The sequence below is a fragment of the Portunus trituberculatus genome, chromosome 8 (assembly GCF_017591435.1).
Source record: "Portunus trituberculatus isolate SZX2019 chromosome 8, ASM1759143v1, whole genome shotgun sequence".
Classification (NCBI taxonomy): domain Eukaryota; kingdom Metazoa; phylum Arthropoda; class Malacostraca; order Decapoda; family Portunidae; genus Portunus; species Portunus trituberculatus.
The window spans coordinates 1122501-1147910 of record NC_059262.1 but is presented as its reverse complement, the minus strand read 5'-3'; the positions used below and the strand labels follow the sequence as shown (position 1 = coordinate 1147910).

The 25410-nt window shown below is 40.4% G+C and overlaps 2 protein-coding genes across 9 annotated transcripts in view; one reads left to right on the top strand and one right to left on the bottom strand.

Moving 5' to 3' along the window:
- LOC123500187 (sodium/hydrogen exchanger 2-like) overlaps positions 1-13938 on the top strand; it is an 86109-nt gene extending 72171 nt beyond the window's left edge. For all 6 annotated transcript variants that reach the window (XM_045248975.1, XM_045248973.1, XM_045248972.1 and 3 more), the window contains one exon: positions 10040-13938. In XM_045248975.1, the coding sequence (XP_045104910.1) occupies positions 10040-10458 (419 nt within the window). In that variant the 3' untranslated portion in view covers positions 10459-13938. The remainder of the gene's footprint in view (positions 1-10039) is intronic.
- On the bottom strand, positions 13936-21702 carry LOC123500231 (protein CutA homolog). 3 transcript variants are annotated; one of them, XM_045248976.1, is made up of 7 exons: positions 21579-21639; positions 20245-20369; positions 18539-18693; positions 17346-17405; positions 17023-17068; positions 16115-16207; positions 13936-14829 (listed from the first exon to the last, which is right to left on the bottom strand). In XM_045248976.1, exons 2-7 carry the CDS (start codon positions 20269-20271, stop codon positions 14770-14772), a joined length of 441 nt encoding a protein of 146 aa, XP_045104911.1. In that variant the 5' UTR covers positions 20272-20369; positions 21579-21639; the 3' UTR covers positions 13936-14769. The 3 variants fall into 3 exon arrangements, with proteins under 3 accessions (XP_045104911.1, XP_045104913.1, XP_045104912.1); XM_045248978.1 differs by lacking the exons at positions 20245-20369; positions 21579-21639 and adding an exon at positions 21651-21702; XM_045248977.1 differs by lacking the exon at positions 20245-20369 and having other exon boundaries at positions 21527-21646.
- Between the last annotated feature and the right edge of the window lie 3708 nt (positions 21703-25410).

Here is a 25410-nt window from a genome sequence, read left to right as displayed (position 1 = left end):
CTGCAATGATAAGACCGAGGCTTGAATATGCAACAATACAGTGGGCTCGAACTTAAAGAAACACATAAGGAAACTAGAGAAAGTACAGAGGGCTGCAACGAAAATGGTGCCTGACTTAAGAGATTTGACTTATGAAGACAGACTGAAAAGAATGCAACTTCCAACCCTGGAAAACAGAAGAGAAAGGGGAGACCTGATAGCAATATACAGAGTGATGATTGGCATGGAAAAATGGATAGGGAAGATCTGTGTATGTGGAATGGAAGAATGTCGAGAGGGCATGGGAAAAACTAAAATGGCCACTTATAGGAGAGATGTGAAAAATATAGCTTCCTCATAGAAGGGTGGAAGCATGGAATAGTTTAGACATGGAAGTGGTCAACGCAAGGAATATTCATGATTTTAAGAAAAAGCTGGACATTAATAGATATGGAGACGGGACAACACGAGCATAGCTCTTTTCCGTATGTTACAATTAGGTAAATACAATTAGGTAAACACACACACACACACACACACACACACACACACACACACACAAGACGTGGAACAGTTTAGATGAAGAAGTAGTGTCTGCAAGAGTGTGACACAAAGAAGATTGGATAAGTGTAGATATGGAGACAAAAGCATAAAGAGGTGTAAAATAAAAGGTAAATACACACACACACACACACACACACACACAAGAGAAGGTATGAGGCCAATAAGAATCAAACTTAAGTCACAAAAGGATGTAGATGAATTGGTGGAGAAGTCATGGAGGCTAGCCCAGCAGGAAACAACAAGGAAGATTTGGTTGAGAAGAGATCTCGGTGAAAAGGAAAGAGAAATGTTAAATGAGTTGAGAAAGGAGGCTTTGAAAAAAAATGAAGAGAGGACAGAAGAGGAGAAGAAAGAGTTTTTCTGGAGAATCTTGGATATGAGACTGAGGAAGTGGTTCATAACCCAGAAAAGTACAGTAAGAAAGGACTAAAGAAACTTACGATGAGCGGAATGTAATGTATTCCAACATAAATGGAGTGATATCGGGATTTTAGAACTCAACGATTACTTGAGGGACAAGAACCCAGATATTGTGGGTCTTACTGAAACAAAACTGAGAGAGGGAGAAGACCTGATGATGGTTGGAGAAGGAAATATAATGTTTGGAAAAGAAATAGAGTAGGTAAGATGGGAGGAGGAGTGATGTTGCTGGTTAAAAAGATATAAAGGTGGATCAAGTGAAAGAAGGTATGGGAAAGGCAGAAGTGCTAAAGATCAGAGCAGAAACTAATGAAGGAAAAAGAGGCACTACATAGTGGTGTACGTACCACCTAAGACAAATGCATGGTCAGTACAGGAATATGAAGAAATGATAAGTGATACAGGAACATGTCTGGAAGAAATGTTGGGTGGCTGTGAACGAACTATAATGATGGGAGATTTTAATTGTAAAGAGGTGTGTTGGGAGGACTGGTCAATGGAAGGATCAGAGACAACATGGGGAAATACACTATTGACACTGGCAATGGAAAATGTGTTAACTCAGTGGGTCAAAGAAGATACTAGGTTTGGAGGAGAGGGAGCATCGTCAAGACTGGACTTGGTCTTTAGTACAGAGCCAATGGTCATTGAGGAGATGAGGGTGGAGTGCCCTTTAGCAAAGAGTGATCATGCAGTTTTGGAGTTCAAGGTGATAGATGAAGAGAAATCTAGAAGAAATGAAGAATATAAAGTGGGAAGATGGAATTATGCCAAGACAGATTTTGGAAACCTAAAGAAATTCTTTCAAGAGACAAATTGATGAAATTCAAGAGTGCTAAGGAGCAAATGAAAAGTGGAAGGAATTTATAAAAATATACAAAGAAGGTGAGAAAAATTTGTACCAATAAGACAACATAGAGAAGTTGGAAAGCAGGACTGGTTTAACGATAGATGTGAAAAGGCTAGAACAAGAAAAGAGGATGCATGGAAGAGGTGGAGAAGGAAAAGACGGATTAAGCAGTGGAAAGTTACAAAAGAGCAAGAAATGAATATGTGTTGATTAGAAGAGAAGAAAGAAAGAAACAAGAAAAGGATATAATTGATAAATGTAAAGACCAACCAAGGCTTTTTACAGACATGTGAACAACAACATCAAAAATAGAGAAAGTATTGAAAGTTTAGAAGTAAATGGAGTATGCAGTGAAGATCCCAGGAAATGGCAGAGGCTATGAATGGATGCTTTCGGAAGGTATTCACAAAGGAGACTGCTTTTGACAAACCACTGGTAATGGAACAGAAAGGGATTATGAAGGAGTTTCAAGTAACTGTGGAGGAGATCAAGAACATGATGGGGAGTTTAGAAGTGAGAAAAGCTGTGGGACCTGATGGGGTATCAGGATGGATTTTAAGAGAATGCAGGAGCAATTGGCAGAAAAAGTTTGTGAAGTAATTGATGCCTCATTAAGGGAAGGTGTAGTGCCCCAAGACTGGAAAAGAGCTAACATTGTCCCAATCTATAAATCAGGTAACAAGAGAGACCCATTGAACTATAGACCAGTGTCACTTACAAGTGTGGTAGCTAAGATGTGTGAGAGGGTGGTGAAGAATAGATGGACAGACTTCTTGGAGAAAATGACATACTTTGTGAGTGTCAATTTGGTTTTAGAAAAGGGCGTTCATGCACGACAAACCTGATATGTTACTATTCGAGGGTGATAGATGTAATACAGGAAAGAGATGGTTGGGCTGATGGAATATATCTGGATTTAAAAAAGGCCTTTGATAAGGTACCACACCGGAGACTGATCTGGAAACTTGAAATGGTAGGAGGAGTGCATGGCAGTTTACTAAAATGGATGGAAGACTTTTGGTAGGAAGAGAAATGAGAACAATAATTAAGGACAGACCATCAGAATGGGGCTTGGTGGAGAGTGGAGTTCCACAGGATCAGTGTTGGCACCAGTAATGTTCGCAGTCTACATAAATGACATGGTGGATGGGGTGTCCAGTTATGTGAGCCTATTTGCAGACGATGCAAAATTGTTAAGAAAAGTGAGATGTGACAAAGATTGCGAACTACTCCAGGAAGACTTGGACAGAATATGGAAATGGAGCTGTACATGGCAAATGGAGTTCAACACGACAAAATGCAAGAAAATAGAGTTTGGCAAGAGTGAAAGAAGAATCAGGAGTATGTACAAGATAGGAAATGAAGACATAAAACCAGTCATGAAGAAAAGACCTTGGGGTGACAATTACCAATGACCTATCGCCAGAGAGACATATAAACAAAATAATTGGAGAAGTATTGAACTTATTGAGGAACATAAGAGTGGCGTCAGATATTTAGATGAAGAAATGATGAAGAAAATAATTACTGCAATGATAAGACCGAGGCTTGAATATGCAACAATACAGTGGGCTCCGAACTTAAAGAAACACATAAGGAAACTAGAGAAAGTACAGAGGGCTGCAACAAAATGGTGCCTGACTTAAGAGATTTGACTTATGAAGACAGACTGAAAAGAATGCAACTTCCAACCCTGGAAAACAGAAGAGAAAGGGGAGACCTGATAGCAATATACAGAGTGATGATTGGCATGGAAAAATGGATAGGGAAGATCTGTGTATGTGGAATGAAAGAATGTCGAGAGGGCATGGGAAAAACTAAAATGGCCACTTATAGGAGAGATGTGAAAAATATAGCTTCCTCATAGAAGGGTGGAAGCATGGAATAGTTTAGACGTGGAAGTGGTCAACGCAAGGAATATTCATGATTTTAAGAAAAGCTGGACATTAATAGATATGGAGACGGGACAACACGAGCATAGCTCTTTTCCGTATGTTACAATTAGGTAAATACAATTAGGTAAATACACACACACACACACACACACACACAACACACACACACACACACACACAGGTAAAAAAAGAGCTCAGTGGTTAGAGAAGCTGGAGGCAAGAGGACCAGGGTTCATGAGTGGAAAAAGGGTGTGTCTTTGAAAAAATGAAGTTCACAGAAGAGTGAGAAGGAAGATGTTTCTGGAGAGTTGTGACCTGTTGTCCTGGTGTGTGGTGTGTAACCTGGTCTCAGGCAAAAGATCGGAAATAATGAGCTCTGAGCTTGTTCCAACATAAATGGAGTGGCTGTTTTAGAACTCAACAGATCAAACAGTGAATAGAACACACACACACACACACACACACAAACAAAACACAGACAGGGACAAGACACATGACACACACAAGGAAATATAATGTTTGGAAAAGAAATAGAGTAGGTAAGATGGGAGGAGGAGTGATGTTGCTGGTTAAAAAGATATAAAGGTGGATCAAGTGAAAAAGGTATGGGAAAGGCAGAAGTGCTAAAGATCAGAGCAGAAACTAATGAAGGAAAAAGAGGCACTACATAGTGGTGTACGTACCACCCAAGACAAATGCATGGTCAGTACAGGAATATGAAGAAATGATAAGTGATACAGGAACATGTCTGGAAGAAATGTTGGGTGGCTGTGAACGAACTATAATGATGGGAGATTTTAATTGTAAAGAGGTGTGTTGGGAGGACTGGTCAATGGAAGGATCAGAGACAACATGGGGAAATACACTATTGACACTGGCAATGGAAAATGTGTTAACTCAGTGGGTCAAAGAAGATACTAGGTTTGGAGGAGAGGGAGCATCGTCAAGACTGGACTTGGTCTTTAGTACAGAGCCAATGGTCATTGAGGAGATGAGGGTGGAGTGCCCTTTAGCAAAGAGTGATCATGCAGTTTTGGAGTTCAAGGTGATAGACGAAGAGAAATCTAGAAGAAATGAAGAATATAAAGTGGAAGATGGAATTATGCCAAGACAGATTTTGGAAACCTAAAGAAATTCTTTCAAGAGACAAATTGATGAAATTCAAGAGTGCTAAGGAGCAAATGAAAAGTGGAAGGAATTTATAAAATATACAAAGAAGGTGAGAAAAATTTGTACCAATAAGACAACATAGAGAAGTTGGAAAGCAGGACTGGTTTAACGATAGATGTGAAAAGGCTAGAACAAGAAAAGAGGATGCATGGAAGAGGTGGAGAAGGAAAAGACGGATTAAGCAGTGGAAAGTTACAAAAGAGCAAGAAATGAATATGTGTTGATTAGAAGAGAAGAAAGAAAGAAACAAGAAAAGGATATAATTGATAAATGTAAAGACCAACCAAGGCTTTTTACAGACATGTGAACAACAACATCAAAAATAGAGAAAGTATTGAAAGTTTAGAAGTAAATGGAGTATGCAGTGAAGATCCCAGGAAATGGCAGAGGCTATGAATGGATGCTTTCGGAAGGTATTCACAAAGGAGACTGCTTTTGACAAACCACTGGTAATGGAACAGAAAGGGATTATGAAGGAGTTTCAAGTAACTGTGGAGGAGATCAAGAACATGATGGGGAGTTTAGAAGTGAGAAAAGCTGTGGGACCTGATGGGGTATCAGGATGGATTTTAAGAGAATGCAGGAGCAATTGGCAGAAAAAGTTTGTGAAGTAATTGATGCCTCATTAAGGGAAGGTGTAGTGCCCCAAGACTGGAAAAGAGCTAACATTGTCCCAATCTATAAATCAGGTAACAAGAGAGACCCATTGAACTATAGACCAGTGTCACTTACAAGTGTGGTAGCTAAGATGTGTGAGAGGGTGGTGAAGACTAGATGGACAGACTTCTTGGAGAAAATGACATACTTTGTGAGTGTCAATTTGGTTTTAGGAAAGGGCGTTCATGCACGACAAACCTGATATGTTACTATTCGAGGGTGATAGATGTAATACAGGAAAGAGATGGTTGGGCTGATGGAATATATCTGGATTTAAAAAAGGCCTTTGATAAGGTACCACACCAGAGACTGATCTGGAAACTTGAAATGGTAGGAGGAGTGCATGGCAGTTTACTAAAATGGATGGAAGACTTTTGGTAGGAAGAGAAATGAGAACAATAATTAAGGACAGACCATCAGAATGGGGATTGGTGGAGAGTGGAGTTCCACAGGGATCAGTGTTGGCACCAGTAATGTTCGCAGTCTACATAAATGACATGGTGGATGGGGTGTCCAGTTATGTGAGCCTATTTGCAGACGATGCAAAATTGTTAAGAAAAGTGAGATGTGACAAAGATTGCGAACTACTCCAGGAAGACTTGGACAGAATATGGAAATGGAGCTGTACATGGCAAATGGAGTTCAACACGACAAAATGCAAGAAAATAGAGTTTGGCAAGAGTGAAAGAAGAATCAGGAGTATGTACAAGATAGGAAATGAAGACATAAAACCAGTCATGAAGAAAAGACCTTGGGGTGACAATTACCAATGACCTATCGCCAGAGAGACATATAAACAAAATAATTGGAGAAGTATTGAACTTATTGAGGAACATAAGAGTGGCGTCAGATATCTAGATGAAGAAATGATGAAGAAAATAATTACTGCAATGATAAGACCGAGGCTTGAATATGCAACAATACAGTGGGCTCGAACTTAAAGAAACACATAAGGAAACTAGAGAAAGTACAGAGGGCTGCAACAAAAATGGTGCCTGACTTAAGAGATTTGACTTATGAAGACAGACTGAAAAGAATGCAACTTCCAACCCTGGAAAACAGAAGAGAAAGGGGAGACCTGATAGCAATATACAGAGTGATGATTGGCATGGAAAAATGGATAGGGAAGATCTGTGTATGTGGAATGGAAGAATGTCGAGAGGGCATGGGAAAAACTAAAATGGCCACTTATAGGAGAGATGTGAAAAATATAGCTTCCTCATAGAAGGGTGGAAGCATGGAATAGTTTAGACGTGGAAGTGGTCAACGCAAGGAATATTCATGATTTTAAGAAAAAGCTGGACATTAATAGATATGGAGACGGGACAACACGAGCATAGCTCTTTTCCCGTATGTTACAATTAGGTAAATACAATTAGGTAAATACACACACACACACACACACACACACACACACACACACACACACACACACACACACACACACACACACACACACACACACACACCCATGAAGTCTCAGGCAGAATACTGAAAGAATGTAGGGAAGAACTAGCAAGTCCTATATACAACATCATAAAATGCTCAATAGAAAATGGAACAGTGCCAGTAGAATGGAAAAGAGCTGAGGTGGTTCCCATATATAAGAGCAGAAGGAAGGAAGAACCTTTAAATTACAGACCGGTATCACTAACTAGTGTAATATGCAAGATGTGTGAAAGAATAATAAAGAAACAATGGATCAAATTCCTTGAAGACAACAAATTAATATCAAATAGCCAATTTGGTTTTAGAAAAAGACGGTCTTGTGTAACTAATTTATTGAGTTTCTATTCTAGAATAGTTGATAGAGTACAAGAGAGAGAGGGATGGGTTGACTGTATTTATTTGGATTTAAAAAAGGTGTTTGACAAAGTGCCACATGCAAGATTACTATGGAAGTTAGAGGAGAAGGGTGGCTTAAAAGGAAGCACATTGAGATGGATAGAAAATTATTTGAGGGGGAGAGAAATAAAGACAGTAGTTAAAGATATGAAGTCCAAGTGGAGAGCAGTAGAAAGGGGAGTGCCGCAGGAGTCAGTATTGGCACCAATACTTTTCCTCATTTATATTAACGACATGCCAGAAGGAGTGAACAGCTATATAAATCTGTTTGCAGACGATACAAAACTGTGCAGAGTTATAAAGCAAAAAGAGGATTGTGAAATACTGCAAGAAGACCTAAATAAGATCTGGGAATGGAGTAAAAAGTGGGAAATGGAATTCAATGTGAACAAAAGCCATCTCATGGAAATGGGAAAGAGTGAAAGACGACCTGTGGGAATCTATAAGATGGGAGATGGAGTAGAGCTGGAGAAAGTAAAAAGGAAAAGGACTTAGGAGTGACGCTGGAAGAAAACAATCAACCAGTAAGCCATATTGATAGAATTTTTAGAGAAACATATAATTTGTTAAGGAATATTGGAATAGCATTTCACTACATGGACAAAGAAATGATGAAGAAATTGATAAGTACTATAATAAGACCCAGATTGGAATATGCAGGAGTAGTGTGGACCCCTCATAAAAAGAAACATAAGGAAATTGGAGAGACTACAAAAAATGGCTACAAGAATGGTCCCAGAACTTGAAGGGATGACATATGACGAGAGACTAAAGGCTATGGATCTACCAACCCTGGCACAAAGAAGGGAGAGAGGAGACCTGATATAAATTTATAAATTGATCAACGGAATGGACCAAGTGGATAATGAGAAACTGATCCTGAGAGAAGAATATGACATCCGAAGCACAAGATCGCATAGTAAAAAGCTGAGAAAAGGAAGATGTCTGAGAGATATTAAAAAATATAGTTTCCCGCAAAGATGTATTGAGATGTGGAACAGTTTGAATGAAGAAGTAGCATCTGCAACGAGTGTGCACACTTTTAAAGTAAGATTGGATAAGTGAAGATATGGAGACGGGGCCACACGAGCATAAAGCCCAGGCCCTGTAAAACTACAACTAGGTAATACAACTAGGTAAATACACACACATACACACACACACACAGACACACCCTATGAATTATGACTTTAGAAATAAGTGCCTAATCTTAAAAAGAAACAGATGAAAAAGCATACATAAACAATAGTCTTAAGCAAAAAAATAGATAGATAAGCACACCATTAATAATAGGGACTTCACAAAATAATAAATAGAAAAGAATAAAAAAAACACACACCATTAACAATATAGCACCAATTATAATGCATGACTTCACCACTTTCTGCCCAGGATCATGAAGGTCAGTGGTGTGTCGTGTGTCATGGTGAGCGTCCAAGGTGACGAAGAAACCTCCTCACTGGTATTGCCGTTAGCTATGCACTTAGAGGCCTTTAGATGAAGCGTGGGTAGCAAATCACCTGTCGATCTAAAGGTGTGATGAATTAGCACCTGTAGATTGTGAGGTTGCTTATAGTTTGTCACCTGTAGCAGTGTGGGATTGTGTCAAGGTTAGTGAACCCAACATCTCCTGTGCCATGAGTGGGTTTGCATACCTTGACATGATCCAAAGTGTGCTTAGATCTCTGTAGACATTGAGGTGGTGTCATTAAAGGTGAGTCAGTGTCAGTGGTTCAGTGTATATATAAAGTGGTGTGGCTACGTCCTCACCAGTAGAAATTAGGGTGTTTTTAGTGGGTTACCTGTAGTAATATATGGAATGTTGTTAGTTTGTCACCTGTAGACATTATTAGGATATTTTTAATCAACAGAAGTAAAATTAGATAACTACCAGTAGAAATTAAAGTAGTGTTAGTGTGTCACCTTTAGAAATTACAATGTCTTTAGTCACTTCTAGAGATAAAATCAAAGCCTTTCATGATTCACCTGTATGCTGAGTCACTGTGGTACATTGTACATTCACTGGCACAGATTCAGTTGTCAGGTACCATTGCTAAGGATGATGATCAAGATTACTCCTCTCATTACTGGTACATAAGTCAGTGGTCACAAGAGTGTAGAGGGAGGATAACATGCCAGTTTGTTGGTGTGTTGGTGGTGCAAGGGGACAGAGCAGTGGTGCGTAGGGAGTGCATGAAGGAGACACTAATAACAAACAAGGCAGTCTTGGTCCTGGTGGGATGAGCAGGCAGGCAGGCAGGCAGATTACAGAGAGCTTAAGTGTCCCAGATAGATAGTTATAGATAGATAGTTTTATTGACCACCGTGGTACAGTGGAACCATGTGTGCTTTGGGATCCGAGGGGTCTCCAAGCGCACGGGTTCGAATCCTGTCCACGGTCCGAGTGTAGGTTGGGCTTCCTCACTCGGGGCAACGGTTTCCTAGCAGGTGGGCTTTGAGATAGGAGGCACCCCTAAGAGTATCCCCTTTAGCCCAGAAATTTCCGTGAAAAGCCTAAATAGTATAAATAATAATAAAAAAAAAAAAAGTGGACTGGTAGGCAGGTGGAGTACAGTGGTTCAGCCTTCACTCCATCACAGTCATCACCACACACACCACACACACCACACACATATCTCACCCCCCATTCTGCCCACAGCCTCAGAGGGTGGTGGCGCCCTGCCTGACGGCGTGGCAGAGCTGGTGCAGCGTCACAACATGCGGCGGCAGTCCATGATGCAGATGCGCTCCCAGGGGGCACGGCGGCCTCTCCAGGGCTGCTTCTCCTCCCCAAATCCCGGCAGCTGGTCCCCCGCATCTCCCAGTATCCTCCGCGCCCTGCAGGAGACCACCGAACCAGATCAAACCTCCCCCCCCAAGGACACAGCCAGCACCTCATCCATGTCCCCCTCCAGCACTGACGACCACCCTACCTCACCCTGGAAGTGGAGTGAAGGGGCAGCACGCTCCAGGGACCCACAGGCAGGTCAGGCAGAGGAGGAGGTGCCCCTGGTGAATGTGTCCAGGGCAGGGAAGGACCCAGCTAACTCCAAGGACACGGAGGACAAGCAAGTGTAGCTGCTCAAGATATAAGATGAGGAGGTGCCCTTAGGGAGTGTGGCCAGGGCAGGGAGGGATGCCATTCACTTGCAGAACACACAGGAAAAGCAAGAAGACAAGAGACAAGGAAGGACAAACACACACACACACACACACACACACACACACACACACACACAAACCAGTCCCTAACATCAACCTTGGAACTGCCTCAGACACAGAGAGATGTCTTAAAACTTTCCTCTTGAATCTGAGTGACGAACAGGAGGAGGCACATCAGCAGGCAGGGAGTTCCAGAGTCCAAGGGTGCTGAGGTGCTGAAGTGTATGGTGCCCTGGTATCTGTCACTAGTCCCAAGATGCAGTATGTAAGTGTGTGTGTGTATGTGTGGTGTGCTTGAGGCAGCCGGGAAAGTTCCTATGTATGATTAATTTGATTCTCCATTCATGTGTCAAGATTTACCTGAGGAGCACCAGTCTGTATCTCCAGGTGTGTGTCGGCTCTCAGAAGCTGAACACATGACAATTAAACCCGATTCTTTCTCTGTAACTGAAAGCCTGCGTTGTCAGATGGCCCAACACTTCACACTGTTCATGTCCAGAAGAGTTGTGAGTTTTAACACTTTTGTACTCCAAGAACCTACCTGTGAAAAGTGTACCTGTGTGTTGCTTGATGTCCCAAGTGTCCCAGCAAGAGAAATTAGACTGGTACTCATTCACACATCAAGAATCAACAGTGAAACGTGAACCTGTGTTTCTTGATGCCGAGGTACTTCACACCAACAAGACTATGGGTGAAGAAACGACGTGCAAAGATTAGACCAGATTCTAGGCATGTCAACTCAAACTCTGTGCTGGCGGGACCTCTTTGCCTCAATGAAGTGTGAGATTCGCCTTGATTTTGCACATGATTTTTTTTCTCTCAACTGAAGATTACTACTCACCAGGTCCTCTTAGACTCAATAATCATGAAGCTTGAAGTGTGAGAAGATGAGCAGTGATTATATACTATATGATTCCCTCTCCCCACTGAAAGCAATTACGTGTCAAGACCTTCTAGCATCAATAACCATGAAATTCCTGGTACGAGAGGACTAGCAGTGGCACTATGCATGATTCTCTGTCCCAGCATCAATAGCCATGAAATCTGTAGTGTGAAAAGATTAACAGTGATTCTACAAATGATTCTCGGTTTCCACTGAAAACCATTAGCCACCATGATGTCTGAAGCCTCATCTACACAGGATTATCTCTCTTGCTACTGAGGATCCTTTACTGGCAGGTTGTTAACTTCAGTCACCCTGGAGCAACAGTACACAGGACAGCACAGCGGGTCTAGCCACCAGGAAGACACAACACTCAGGGCCTTGTGAAAGTTAACATAATTTTACCTCTGTACATATGAAGTGTCTCGTTTTAGCCTCCGTTTTTATAAGGAATGCCTGTATCTTTTTTTTTTAATATGTAAGAGGGGAAATCTGGCCAAAGGTAACTAAAAGGATTGTAAAAAAAAAAAAGGCCCAATTAAATGCCAGTTCTCGAGCAGGTGTACATACATAAATGAAAATGTGCACTGTGGTCTGTATATGCCAGAGTGATGGTGAAGACTGGCAGGAGTGACTCAGAAACTGTTGTGTTGTATCCTCATTGGAGACTTGTTAAGCTTAAGAAGTGTACATAGCAAGTCATTTTCCTTTCTCATTTGTTTTGGTAACATTGCAGAGAGGTCATGGAAATTGCCAAGGTGAAAGAGTGAAAAAGGTGCATCTGAGAAGAAAATAAACAAAAATAAGAATAAAGAACACACAAAAGAACAGAAACAAGAATAAGAACAAATGAAGAAGATGAAAATGAACAGAGACAAAAAAGAACACCTAAATGAAGAGAGAGAGAAAAGAGAGATAAGGATAAAGAAGAGAGATAGAACAGAGAACACCACCACACACCACCACCTTGGCAGACCAGCTCATGAAAACACCCTTGACAGTCATTGGTGAGTGAGTGTAGGTAGAAAAGTAAACCTATTGTCTTTTTTTAAGTATGTTATTGTTTTCATCTTCAAATTGTGTAATATATTATCTCTCTCTCTCTCTCTCTCTCTCTGTAGATTGTCTTTCCTTTTTCATCAATTTTTTTTCTTTTCATTGTTAATTCAGTCCATTTTGAATTTTTTGTCCTCTTTTGTGTATTTAAATCAATGTACTTTTCTTTTTTCATCTTGTAACATGAATCCGTCTTTTTTTTGTTTTCTTTTCATCTTTAGAATTATCTATTTTGTATCTTTTTTTTTTTTTTTTGAGGGGAGGAATGTGTTAGTTTATAAATCAATGTTTATTTTTACTTGATTGATTCATTTTATTAATTTATTATATTTCCTTTACATTTTTTAATATTTTTTCATTAATTTATTTATTCACACACTGATTTTTTTTTGTCTTTTCATTTACTTATTGATTTAGTAACTTCTCATTTTATCAGTTTTTATTTCCGGCCATGAGCTACATTTAATTTCTTTTCTAACATACTGGATCCCTTTCTTTGTCATCATCTATCTATTTTTATATCCTCCATTCTTATGAACTCCCTTAATTATCTTTATTTATTCACTAAACATCAACTGTCTCACTATTTCTTCAATCATCCATATTTCTTCTCTTTTCATATCTTTACCATTAATTCTAATCTGTTTATTCGGTCCGTGAACTTCCGTCATCATGTTTTCTGTCATGCTGTCTCTCCCGAGGATTTACGCTGTGTATTTTTATCATATAGGAAGGGTGGTGTACCATATACCGTTACAGTGAATAAAGGAAACTATGGAAGCCCTTGTTTTGTGTTGAGCGGTGGTCGTCTCTGGCGCGCACACACACACACATACTTTCTGTCATTCATCTACTTATTTATTGATCTATATTTATTGTTTCTAGTTTGGTATCAATAAGTTGCAGTGGTTCAGTTATAATCTCATATTGAATCATTTATTTATCTATCTGCAGTTATTCTGATGTTTCTCTACTTTCATATTAGTTGTCGGTCATAATGGTTTAAAGTTATAATTTCAGTATAGTCACTAAGTCAGCTATTTGTTTATCTATGTATTTGCGTTCATTCTGATCTACCTTGGCCTTACTTCAGTTTCAGTGTTCATTGTAATGGTGAACTTTTTCCGTGCGATTTGATAAGGTACTTACTATTACTATTGTGATTGCCTTGTCCTGCTCCACAGCCATCTCCAAGCATTATACTACCAGTTAGAAATGGCCATCTATTCTTTTAATTTTCCTTTCTTGTTTATGATTTTTATGCTTCTGGTGTGAGGTGTTGTATGTCAGTGAAGAATTGTTAAATCTATTCTTTTTATTCTTTATCCATTTATCTATTCACTTTGTATTGCTTATTTTCTCCTTTCTTGTCAGTTTTAAGATTCCGTTCCTTCTGGTGCTGTGCGGTGTTGCCCATCACAGTGAAGGAGTTAAGATTAAAATCCCAATACACATGTCTTTGTTTTATGATTTATTATAAACTCGCACTTTCACAAGGCATGTTTCTGTAAGACTGTCAATCTGCCACACTCAGCCATTAGAGACAAGAAAGCCTCACCTATTTGTTTTAGCTTCACTGTCTCTCCTGAGTACACTGGCAAGGCAGAGACAAGCTCCAAACAACACCAAAAAGGCTTCACCCATTCATTTTAACTTGACTGTCCTCTGAATACAATGGCAAGGCAGGAACAAACATCAAACTACAGCCAAACCTTCATTATCAAGAGATATAATCAGGAAAGCTTCACTCGTTTTTCACTTGACTGTCTTCTGAATACACTAGCAAGGCAGAGACAAACACATGGAACAAACTTGTGCCAAACCTTCACTACAAACTAGGTTGATTATAACAGCAACAGTGCTGACAATGTAACAACACTGCAGAAACAGTACATTAACGAACTGAATAAAAAAATATCACAAATTGTTTTTACTTATTTATTTATGTATTTATTAATTTAATATTTACAAGGGGAAAACTGGCCAAGGATTACAAAAACAACTGAAAAATAAAGCCAACTAAGATTCCAGTCCTCAAACAGGGTTGAGAAAATTAGCTATAAGAATGAGATAAATGTCTTGAGAAACCTTCCTTCACAATAGAAAAAACAAACATTAATATCATCACAACTTTATATCCACCCTCACTCTTTCATCCTCCTCCTTCAGCTCACCCTTTACTACCACACCCAGTACACTCACACACTCCACCTCCATTCATCCCTACAGCAGCTGATGTTACGGAGGAGAGGAGAGGAGAGGAGGACCACCACACACTACCCTGCTCTTCACTTCTCTGGCACAATCTCGCTAATCCAGTCCAGGTAAGGAGGGTTGCCTTGGTCGATCTGAAGGAAGGAAGGTGGTATGAATTACTCTGCTAGCCTCACTCAACTCAACAGAGTCTTGTGGAGGATATACTGGGGTTTTCAAAGGTGGTTTTATGGTTCTAATACCATGTGGACTTTTCACAGGAATTTCTGGGCTAAAGGGGATACTTGGTTTAATAGGGTGCAGTGGAAGTTACTAGGTGTAGTGGATGTTATTGGGGTTTTCAAGGGTGTGGTGATAGTTTGACAGGCTGTAGTGGAAGTTATTGGGGTTTTCAAGGGGTTGGTGATAGTTTGACAGGCTGGAGTAAAAGTTATTGGGGTTTTCAGTGTTTCTGATAGTTTTATAAGGTGAAGTGGAAGTTACTGTGGTTTTCAAGGGGTTAGTGATAGTTTGACAGGCTGTAGTTGAAGTTATTGGGGTTTTCAAGGGTGATTTTGTGATTCTAGTGACAGTTTGACAAGATGTAGTGGAAGTTACTGGAATTTTCAAGGGGGTGGTGATAGTTTAACAGACTGTAGTGGAAGTTACTGGGGTTTTCAAGGGTGATTTTGTGATTCTAGTGACAGTTTGACAGGCTGTAGTGGAAGTTATTGGCATTTTCAAGGCTGTTTTTTAATGTTCCACTATAATTCACTATAATGGAAGTTACTGGGGGTTTTCAAGGGTGTTTGAATTACAGTAGCGACAAATTAACTTTTGACTGCAATAAGGAACAACCAACATTAGAAGTAACAGGAAACACCTCAATGAGCAAATGATAAGTGTAGATATGGAGACGGGGCCACATAAGCCTAAAGCCCAGGCACTGTAAAACTACAACTAGGTAAATAAAAGGTAAAATACAAGGGAAAAAAAATAAATAAATAAAACAGGAATAAAAGCAAGACATAACATTTTCCATCCAGATAAAAGACTAGAGGTGAAGGTTTTAATGTGTGAGACTATTTGAGAAAAGTACTGCAGTATTTTGACTAGATAGGAGTGTGGAAGGATAGTCAGGTTTGGAGGGAAGGTGGAGGAAACCTGGAGGAAGCTCTGTAGTGGAAGAAGAGTATGGAGGAAAGAATAGGAGCTTGTGGAGGGAGAGGTGGAGGAAAGAATAGGAGTTTGTGGAGGGAGAGGTGGAGGAAAGAATAGGAGCTTGTGGAGGGAGAGGTGGAGGAAAGAATAGGAGTTTGTGGAGGAAAAAGTTAGTGGAGGGAGATGTAAGTATACACAAAACAAATAAAAACAAAAACAAATAAAGAGACTATCATTAATATAACCAAAAGTAAAGAACCCCACACTCCCGTCCCTCACCTTGGATGATATGACCTCACACACATCATAAGGGTGGTTCTCCCGCACATACTTGGTGAGCTCCTCCAGGCGGGATGTGCGAGTCTTGATCATCTGTGGGTGGCGGAGGACAGAGTGGTGAGAGGTCGTGGTGGTGGTGGGATGAGAGAGAGAGAGAGAGAGAGAGAGAGAGAGAGAGAGAGAGAGAGAGAGAGAGAGAGAGGAGAGGAGAGGAGAGGAGAGGAGAGGAGAGGAGAGGAGACGAGACGAGAGAAAGACAAGAGGAGAGGAGAGGAGAGGGAGTGTGATAATGGTGGTGGTGGTGGTTTAGAGCAGGGTTTCTCGACCTATTTCTCGTTAGGAACCCCGAGTTATAAGACCAACGACCCAAACCCCCCCAGTAATCTGATGTTGAACACAATGTTTATTTAATGACTGACACTAAATCAATATATAGTTGTACTGCAAAGGATATTATTAAATCAGCCATCAAAGTACCCCTGGGTGTTTGCAAACCCATGTTGAGAATCCTTGGTTTACAGGGTTGTGGTGTGTGCTAGAAGGTTATTAGGAGTCTGTCAGGGGTATTAGGAGGGTGTTAGAATGATTATGAGGAAACTGTGAGTGTTCAGAGTTAGAATATTGTTAAGTGTGTTTGGAGTGTGAGAAGGTTGTTAGAGGTTGTAAGGAGTGTTAGTGGTACTTCAAAGCTGTTAGAATGTTAGAACTTTTAGGAAGTAGTTGAAGGGACAATTAGGGTCATGGCAGTGGTAGTGGTGGTGGTGGTGATGGTGGTGGTGAACATATAGAAGAGAGAAAAATAACTTCATAATCTTTTGCATATAGAGATGAAAGTAGAAGGAAGTGGAGGAACAGTACACACACACACACACACACACACACACACACACACACACACACACACTTACCATAATGACCTCAGGATCTTCATTAATCTCCTCTTTCCATTCATACCTGTGGAAAGAAACTAATTAATATGAAAACCTAACCTAACCCAACCATCAGAGAGAGAGAGAGAGAGAGAGAGAGAGAGAGAGAGAGAGAGAGAGAGAGAGAGAGAGAGAGAGAGAGAGAGAGAGAGAGAGAGAGAGAGAGAGAGAGAGAGAGAGAGAGAGAGAGAGACAAATATACACTCACCAAAAGTACAAAAATCAGTCAAGAATAACCAGGTCTCATCAACAGTAAACATATTAACAACAGCAAGGCAAACACTGTACAAGGCGACACTCACACAGACACCACGCCAGGGATGATGTTCACGCACGCTGCCAACTTGTTCTTCACCAGCCCACTGTAGGGAGAGAGAGACGGGGAGGAGTGAGAGGGAGTGTGGTGAAGAGGTGTGGCTGGTTGTGGTGGTGGTGGTGGTGGTGGTGGTGGTGGAGAATGCATCATGGTACTTAAGAGATTAATTTGTATATATAAGTTCTATTCCTTGCCTCCACTTACATAAATTAGTGGCAATTAGAAAGCCTTAAAAGAAGAATAGCTAATTAACTACTGAAGAAGGAGAGAGAGAGAGAGAGAGAGAGAGAGAGAGAGAGAGAGAGAGAGAGAGAGAGAGAGAGAGAGAGAGAGAGAGAGAGAGAGAGAGAGAGAGAGAGAGAGGGGCAGGTACAGACACAGATGAATGTTTCCAGAAAAAAAAAAAAGTAAAAATAATATTGGCTTATGATCTGTGTCAACAAAACTACATTTACACTGACAGACAAACAGACAGACACACAGAAAGACAGACAGACAGATAGACAGACAGACACCCTACCAACCCCTCCCATCACCCTACCACCCAGGACAGAAAAAGACAGACAGACATATACCCCACCTGCCCCTCCCACTACAGAGACAAAGAGAGACAGACAGACAGACAGACATCTCATGAGTGCTTCCCATCACCCCAACCACCTATTATAAACACCCCATCACCCCACTAGGCCTCTCCCATCACCCATTATCCTTCCCATTATCCCCTTATCCAGCCCCTTCCATCATCCCTCATCCTTCCCATTATCCCCTTTCCCAGCCCCTCCCATCACTTCATCCCCTTCCATCTCTCCTCACCTCTCCCATCACCCCTCACCCCCTCATCCCCCTCATCCCTCCTATCCTTCCCATCATCCCTCACCCCTCCCCTCCCTCCATCATCTCTTCCCATCATCCCCTCTCCCCATCACCCTTACCATTTCCTCCCATCACTCTATCATCCCCCTGCCCCCCTCCCATTACCCCATCTTCCCTAACTTCCCATCACCTTTACCACTCACTCTCCCTTCCCATCCCATCACCCATCACCCCCTCATCCCTTCTCTATCACTGCATCACCCCCTCTCACCCATTCCATTATCCCATCATCCCCTCCCATCACTCCTCACCCATCACCTCCTCTCCTCTCCCAACACCCCCTCTCACATCCCCTCCCCTCACCCAGCAATCTTCTTGGCCACCTCCTGGGACGGGGCAGTGACGAAGGCCATGGAGTGAGTGCCGGCGACATAGGCTTCTGTGGCGGCCATGGTGACGACTCTCCTGAAGGTGTTGAGAAGCAGAGGCGGCATGCACACCCCAGCCACACCCACCACCTGCAGGAGAGAGGGAGTGAGGGAGAGTGTGAGAGGAGGCAATGAAGAAGGGATGCAAGGGAAGATAAGGTAAAAAAAATTGAAAAATGAATAAAAAATCAAATAGAAATGAAAAAAAAAAAAAGGTGATTTATTGGTGTTTTTAAGGGCTTTTGAGTATTGAAGGCTAAAAAATTAAATAAAGAAAGGAATGAAAGGAAAAGTAAGAAAATAAATAAATAAGAGAAAAAAGGTGATTTGTTGGTGTTTTAAGGGTTTTTGATATGAATGAAGGTCAGAAAATGAAAATATACAAAAGTTAGATTAAAAAATAAAGCAAATCTTGATATTTATAGGGTTAGGAAGTGAAAGACGTGCTGAGGAAGGGATGCAAGGGAAGGTAAGGTGAAAAAGGGTGATTTGTTGGTGTTTTTAAGGGTTTGAGTATGAAAAGTTTGAAAATGAAGGGAATATTTTTATTTATAAGGGAATCAGGAGGTGGAGGAGGCACTGAAGAAGGGATGCAAGGGAAGATAAGGTAAAAAGAGGATAGTTTATTGATGCATTGAAGGGTTTTGAATTAGAATTAGAAAAATTAGATTAGAATTAGATTAGAAAAATATAAATAAACATTATGTAAGTAAAGGCAGGAATCTTGATACTTGTAAGGGTTAGGAGGTGGAAGAGACACTCAAAAAGGGATGCAAGTAAAAAAGTATAAAAAGAGGACATATGATTTGTTTTTTATGGGTTTTGGGCATTAACTGTTAGGAAAATTGAAATATAGAAAGGTTAGGTTAGTAAAGGAGGGAGTCTTGGATATTTATAGGGTTATGAGGTAGAGGAGGCAATGAAGAAGGGATGTAAGGGAAGATAAAGTAAAAAAGGGGACATATTTGTTTTTTAGGGGTTTTGGGTATTAATGGTTAGGAAAATTGAAATACAGAAAGGTTAGATTAGTAAAGGAGGGAATGTTGGATATTTATAGGGTTAGGAGGTGGAGACACTCAAGAAGGGATACAAGGCAAAAAGAAAAAGGTAATTTATTGACGTTTTGAAGGGTTTGGGTATTGATGATGGCTAGAAAAATTGAAATAAAGGAAGTTAAATTAGTAAAGGAGGGCATTTTGATATAAGGGTCAGGAGGAGGAGGAGGCACTGAAGAAGGGATACAAGGGAAGGGAAGGTAAAAAAAAGGGAGGTTTGGTGGTGTTTTGAAGGGTTTTAGGTATGAAAGGTTAGAAAAAGATCAAAATAATGTGAATCTTGATATATGTAATAGAACATCTGAATTTATCCCAATTACTAACCACTCTCTCTCTCTCTCTCTCTCAGACACCACCCATCCCCTTAATCCCAAGAAAGCTATACCAACCACCACCACCACCAACACCACTCTAACACTCCCTCCCATCTCTTCACCTCTCCATCTCCACTTAAATCTCTCCTTTTCCAGCACCTCCACCAACAACTCCCTCCAGCGCCTTCCACCAACACTCCCTCCTTTTCCACCCCTTCCACCACCACCACCACTCCACTCCCCTCCATCTCCAACACAGCAGAGGGTCATACCAGCACCACCTGAATGCTCCTCCACATCCCAGGACAGGTGTGACAGTTTCCACCCCTTCAGGTACGTGCCCTCTCCTCTCTCTTCCTCCTCCTCCGTACGTACCCCCTCTCTCTCTCTCTTCTTCCTCGGATTGGAGAGAAAAAATGTTTAGGATGGAGAGAAAGTGAGAGGGAGAGGTATGGAGAGAAAGTTGCCCTCTCCCTCTTTCTCTTCTTCCTCCTCCTCCGTATGTGTACTCTCTCTCTCTCTCTCTCTCTCTCTCTCTCTCTCTCTCTCTCTCTTCTTCAGATTGGAAAGAAAAAAAGTTTAGGATGGAGAGAAAGTGAGAGGTAAAGGTGTGAGGGGAGAGAGATGGAAAGAAAAGTATCCTCTCTCTCTCTCTTCAGATTGGAAAGAAAAAAGTTTAGGATGGAGAGAAAGTGAGAGGGAAACGTGTGAGGGGAGAGAGATGGAGAGAAAAGTATCCTCTCTCTCTCTCTCTCTCCTCCTGTAGTGGTGAAGTGATGGGTGGGGAGGCTGTCTGGGGTTGTTAACGGGTTTTTGAGGTTGTTAAGGGAATGTTAAGAGTGTTGTGATGAGTGTTTGGTGACTGTTAGACCTTGTTTGGGGTTTGTTAGAAGTGTTAGAGGTTGTTAGTGGATTAAGCATCATTAGGATTGTTAGTGCTAGTTAAGGGGTTGTTATGGGTATTAGGTGCTAGTTAAGGGATCATTAGAACTGCTAGTACTAGTTAAAGGGTTGTTAGGGGTGCTAGTAGTAGTTTAAAGGTTATTACAATTGTTAATGGTAGTTTAAGGGTGTTAGGGATGTTATAACAATTTGAATCAATACACCACACGTAACTATCACATCCTCACGGTCTAGATTACACTTCTGCGAGCATTTCTGACCCCTATCGGAAATGAATAATAAGGTTAGGTTAGGTTAGGTTTCTCAGGAAGTCCCCAAGCTTGTTAGACATATGGAAAAATAAATATAAGATTGGGTACATTGGTTGAAACTGCAAATGTATCGAGTTCGAGTTAGGTTAGTTTTGGTCATCATTTTCATTCCCACGTCCCGTCAGGTGAGTGAAAGAGCTGCGAAAGGGGGAGCCGGGAAGCGAGGACAGCTGAAGGGATGTCTATATTAGGACAGTGTCGATCAAAATACATACACATACATACACACACACAAGACCTTAAATTAAAAGAAAAAACAAATAAAAAGTTAAAATAATGCCGGTACTAGTTAAACCTCGACAAATCACGAGTCTCTTCCATTCCTAACGCCACTAACTACCTATAACTTCACAACCAGCCCAGTAGCACTCCCCACACGCACTGCCACTCACTAACACCACCAATTGCAGCACACAGAGGCACACAGAGGAGGAGGAACAGCTGAACGAGTCAATGATGCTTACTATATTAGAGTCTGTCACTCTTTACAACGGTGCCTGTCTAGTCTTGTTTGTCTGTTTTAGATTTTTTTTTTTTTTTTTGTATTGCTTGATTTAAGTTTCTAGTTTTTTTTTGTTGCTTTTGTTGATATTTGTTTTCTATATATGGTGTTTTATTACTATAAGTTCTCTTTCTTTTTTATCTAATTTTCTGTGTTTGGTGTTAAGTCCTTGTTTGTTTTAGTGTAAGTTTTTACTATTTTTTTTGTATTGTTTTCTTCATCAGCCAATCAATCATATTTGTTTTCTATATATTCTATTTTTTTTATTACAAGTTCTTTCTATCTCGATATTTTGTTTAATTTTCTGAGTTTGATGTTAGTTCGTGTTTTTTTTTTATTTATTTTAAGTTCATTGTCTTTTTTTATATTGTTTTCTTTAATTCGTTTTCATATATTGTATTCTTATATTATATTCTCATCTCGATATTTTGTTTAATTTTTTTGTGTTTAATGTTAACCCCTTCAACACTGAGACACTGTTTTGCCTTGAGATTTGTATACGATTAGACCATTTTATTGACATTAGGAAGGCCACAGTCTTCACTATTTCAATCCCCACATGAGTTTCTGAAGGTGTATAAAATCAGATAGTAAGCAGAATGAATATGGGAACGCGTCATGGTACTGAAAGGGTTAAGTTCGTGTTTTTTTTTTTTTGTTCAATTGAAGTTTCTATTTGTTTTAATCATTTCTTTTTAATTATTTGTTTTTTGTATGTTCTATTTTTATTATAGTTTCTTTCTATCTCGTTTTTTGTTCAATTTTCTGTGTTTACTGTAAAGTTCATATTTTTATTTGATTTAAGTTTCTAGTCTCCATTTTATTTTTAAGTTCCTTCTATTTTTTTATTATTATCTTATTTATCTTATTTAATTTGTTTCTTCTCTTTATTTTATCTATTTATTTATTTATTTTTATTTGTGTGTGTTAAATGTAATGTTATTCTATGTTATCTCTGTAATGACACGAGCCACTGGACAATGCTGGCTCACACTCACTTCGTAAACATTTGGCAAACATTTGAGAAACATTGGAGGAACAGGGAAACAGAGACAATATTATGCCCTCCTGTCCAAACCTATCCATCCATCCAGCCAGCCAGCCTATCCATCTCTATCCATCCACTCACCCATCTATCCATTCATCCACTCACTCGTTCAGCTATCTGTCTATCTAATCATACATCCACACACATCCATCTATTCTCTTATCCATCTATATCTATCCACCCACTTATCCATCCTCTATTCATTCGTTCATCTATCTAATCTAGTTATTCATCTATTCTCATCCATCCATTTCTGTCTATCTATCCATCCATTCAGTAGTTCATCCATCTATCTATCCTCTATTCATTCGTCCATCTGTCTAATCTAGTTATCCATCTATTCTCATCCATCCATATCTGTCTATCCATCTATCCATGATTCTACTTACTCGTTCATCTTAAACCACTCATCATCTTCTTATCCATCCATATCTATCCACCTATCTATCCATACCCATCCATGTCTCTATTCATTCGTTATCTGTCTATCTTTATAATCCCTCATCCACACACTCATCCATCCATGTCTATCCACCCATCCATCCACATATCCAAGCCTCTAGTACTCACTCTATAATCATTCATCCACACAGACATCCATTCTCCATCCATGTCTATCCACCCATCCACCTATTCACGAAAACTTTCCTCAAACGCTTTCAAAATTTCAAAACAACGACGAAAAAATGAAAAATAAATGAAAATAAAATAAAACTTAATGAAAAACAAATGACACGAGACAATTTATTTATATTTTTAGGTTAGGTTAGGTTAGGGTAGGGTAGCAATAGGGCGGGGAGGAGGGGAGCCTTGGGGTAAATAACCGATGAGGGCGTGGGTTCCTGGGGGTGGGTGAGGGTAGGGAAGGGTGGGGGATGGGAGGAGTAGGTCACCGTTGAAGCCGCCCACGAGCTATGGCCTTGAGAGAGAGAGAGAGAGAGAGAGAGAGAGAGAGAGAGAGAGAGAGAGAGAGAGAGTATTAAGAAAGGGAAGGATAAGAGAGAAGAGGAGGAGGAGGAGGAGGAGGAGGAGGAGGAGGAGGAGGAGAGGAATTATAAAAGTCAACAAAAGAAGGATGAAGGAAGAAAGGAAGAAAAGTGAAAGAAACAAAGAAAGAAGGAAAGAAATGAAGGAATGAGAGAGAGAGAGAGAGAGAGAGAGAGAGAGAGAGAGAGAGAGGCGTCAAACAGGGCCTACAGCTGCACATCACGCCCACTCCACACCCACCTGGCCAGCCCACGCCCTCGCTGCTGGCACACACACACACACACACACACACACACACACACACACACACACACAGAGACAATGATGTTATAAATTCACTAATACGTAATAATTATAAGAGAGAGAGAGAGAGAGAGAGAGAGAGAGATTAACACTATCATCCCAAGTTACGCCAAGGAAGGAGAAAGTTTTGCGTTTTCTTTGATGATACGTATTAGTGTGAATATTAGATCGTTTTGTGGTGGTGGTGGTGGTGAATGCAAGAATGACTAGACGGCACACACACACACACACACACACACACACACACACACACACACACACACACACACACTTCTCCAAACTCTTGTTATTGTTTTATTTTCTTTTTTTCATTTATTTTCATTGTTTTTTTTCTTTTTCTTCATTATTAATTTTTTTTACTCCGTCTATATTATGATTTTCTTTTATTATTATTTTCTGTTTATTTATTTGTCTATCTACTTTATTTATCTGTTTATTTATTTGTTTATCTAGGTAGTGTGTGTGTGTGTGTGTGTGTGTGTGTGTGTGTGTGTGTGTCTCTATATCCTCGCTACATTATCCACAAACACATAGTAAACATCATGAATAGATAAAACAAAAAAAATATCAAAAGAGCCAACACATAGGCCTAAAGAAAATAATAAAGTAAAAACGACGAGACAAACTAGAGTAAAGAGTCAAGAGAAGGGAAGGAAAACGAAGAAAAAAAAAGTAACTTCACCCATGTCGAACGCAGCGAGAGCCTACATAATGCTGTGCTAAAATTTTCACCTCACAAAATGGTAAAAAAAACCCACATTTCCAGTACATGCAGCGGTACTTTTAGCGTCAAGGAATAGTGATTGGTAACCTCGCATGCCTGCCGTACCCTTAGCAAGCACTGGAAGGCCGCACAAGACACGCAGAGACCAAAAATGTTAACAAGTGTGAAGGTAGAGACTAGAGGGAGAGAGGCACTGGGAGTCATGCGCCCTCAATTCTCGCCTCACAAAACATGTCAAAATAATTATGCTTCCACTTCATCCCGCCGTGCTTTTAAAGGATGGAGTTAAAGATCGGTGACTCTGCATTCCTCCCATACCAATAACAAGTCATGGAAGGTCGCAGAAACTACGCTACGGCCAAAAATGTTAAGGTGTGTGGAGGCGGGGAAAGAGATAGCCAGACTGACAACACGGCCTCAATTCTCACCTCACAAAATAAAACCAAATAACCACATTTCTTACACATTCTACAGTACTTTCAGGATATGGAATTGACAATTGACTCCCGTACTTTCCTCTCGTGCCCTCAAGAAGCACTAGAGAGCCATAATAAACACGCCACACCCAAAAATGTTAAGGAGTGTGAAGGCGGTGAGGGAGGCGGAGGAGGCAGAAATCACACGGCCTCAATTTTCACCTCGGAAAGTAAGCTAAAATAA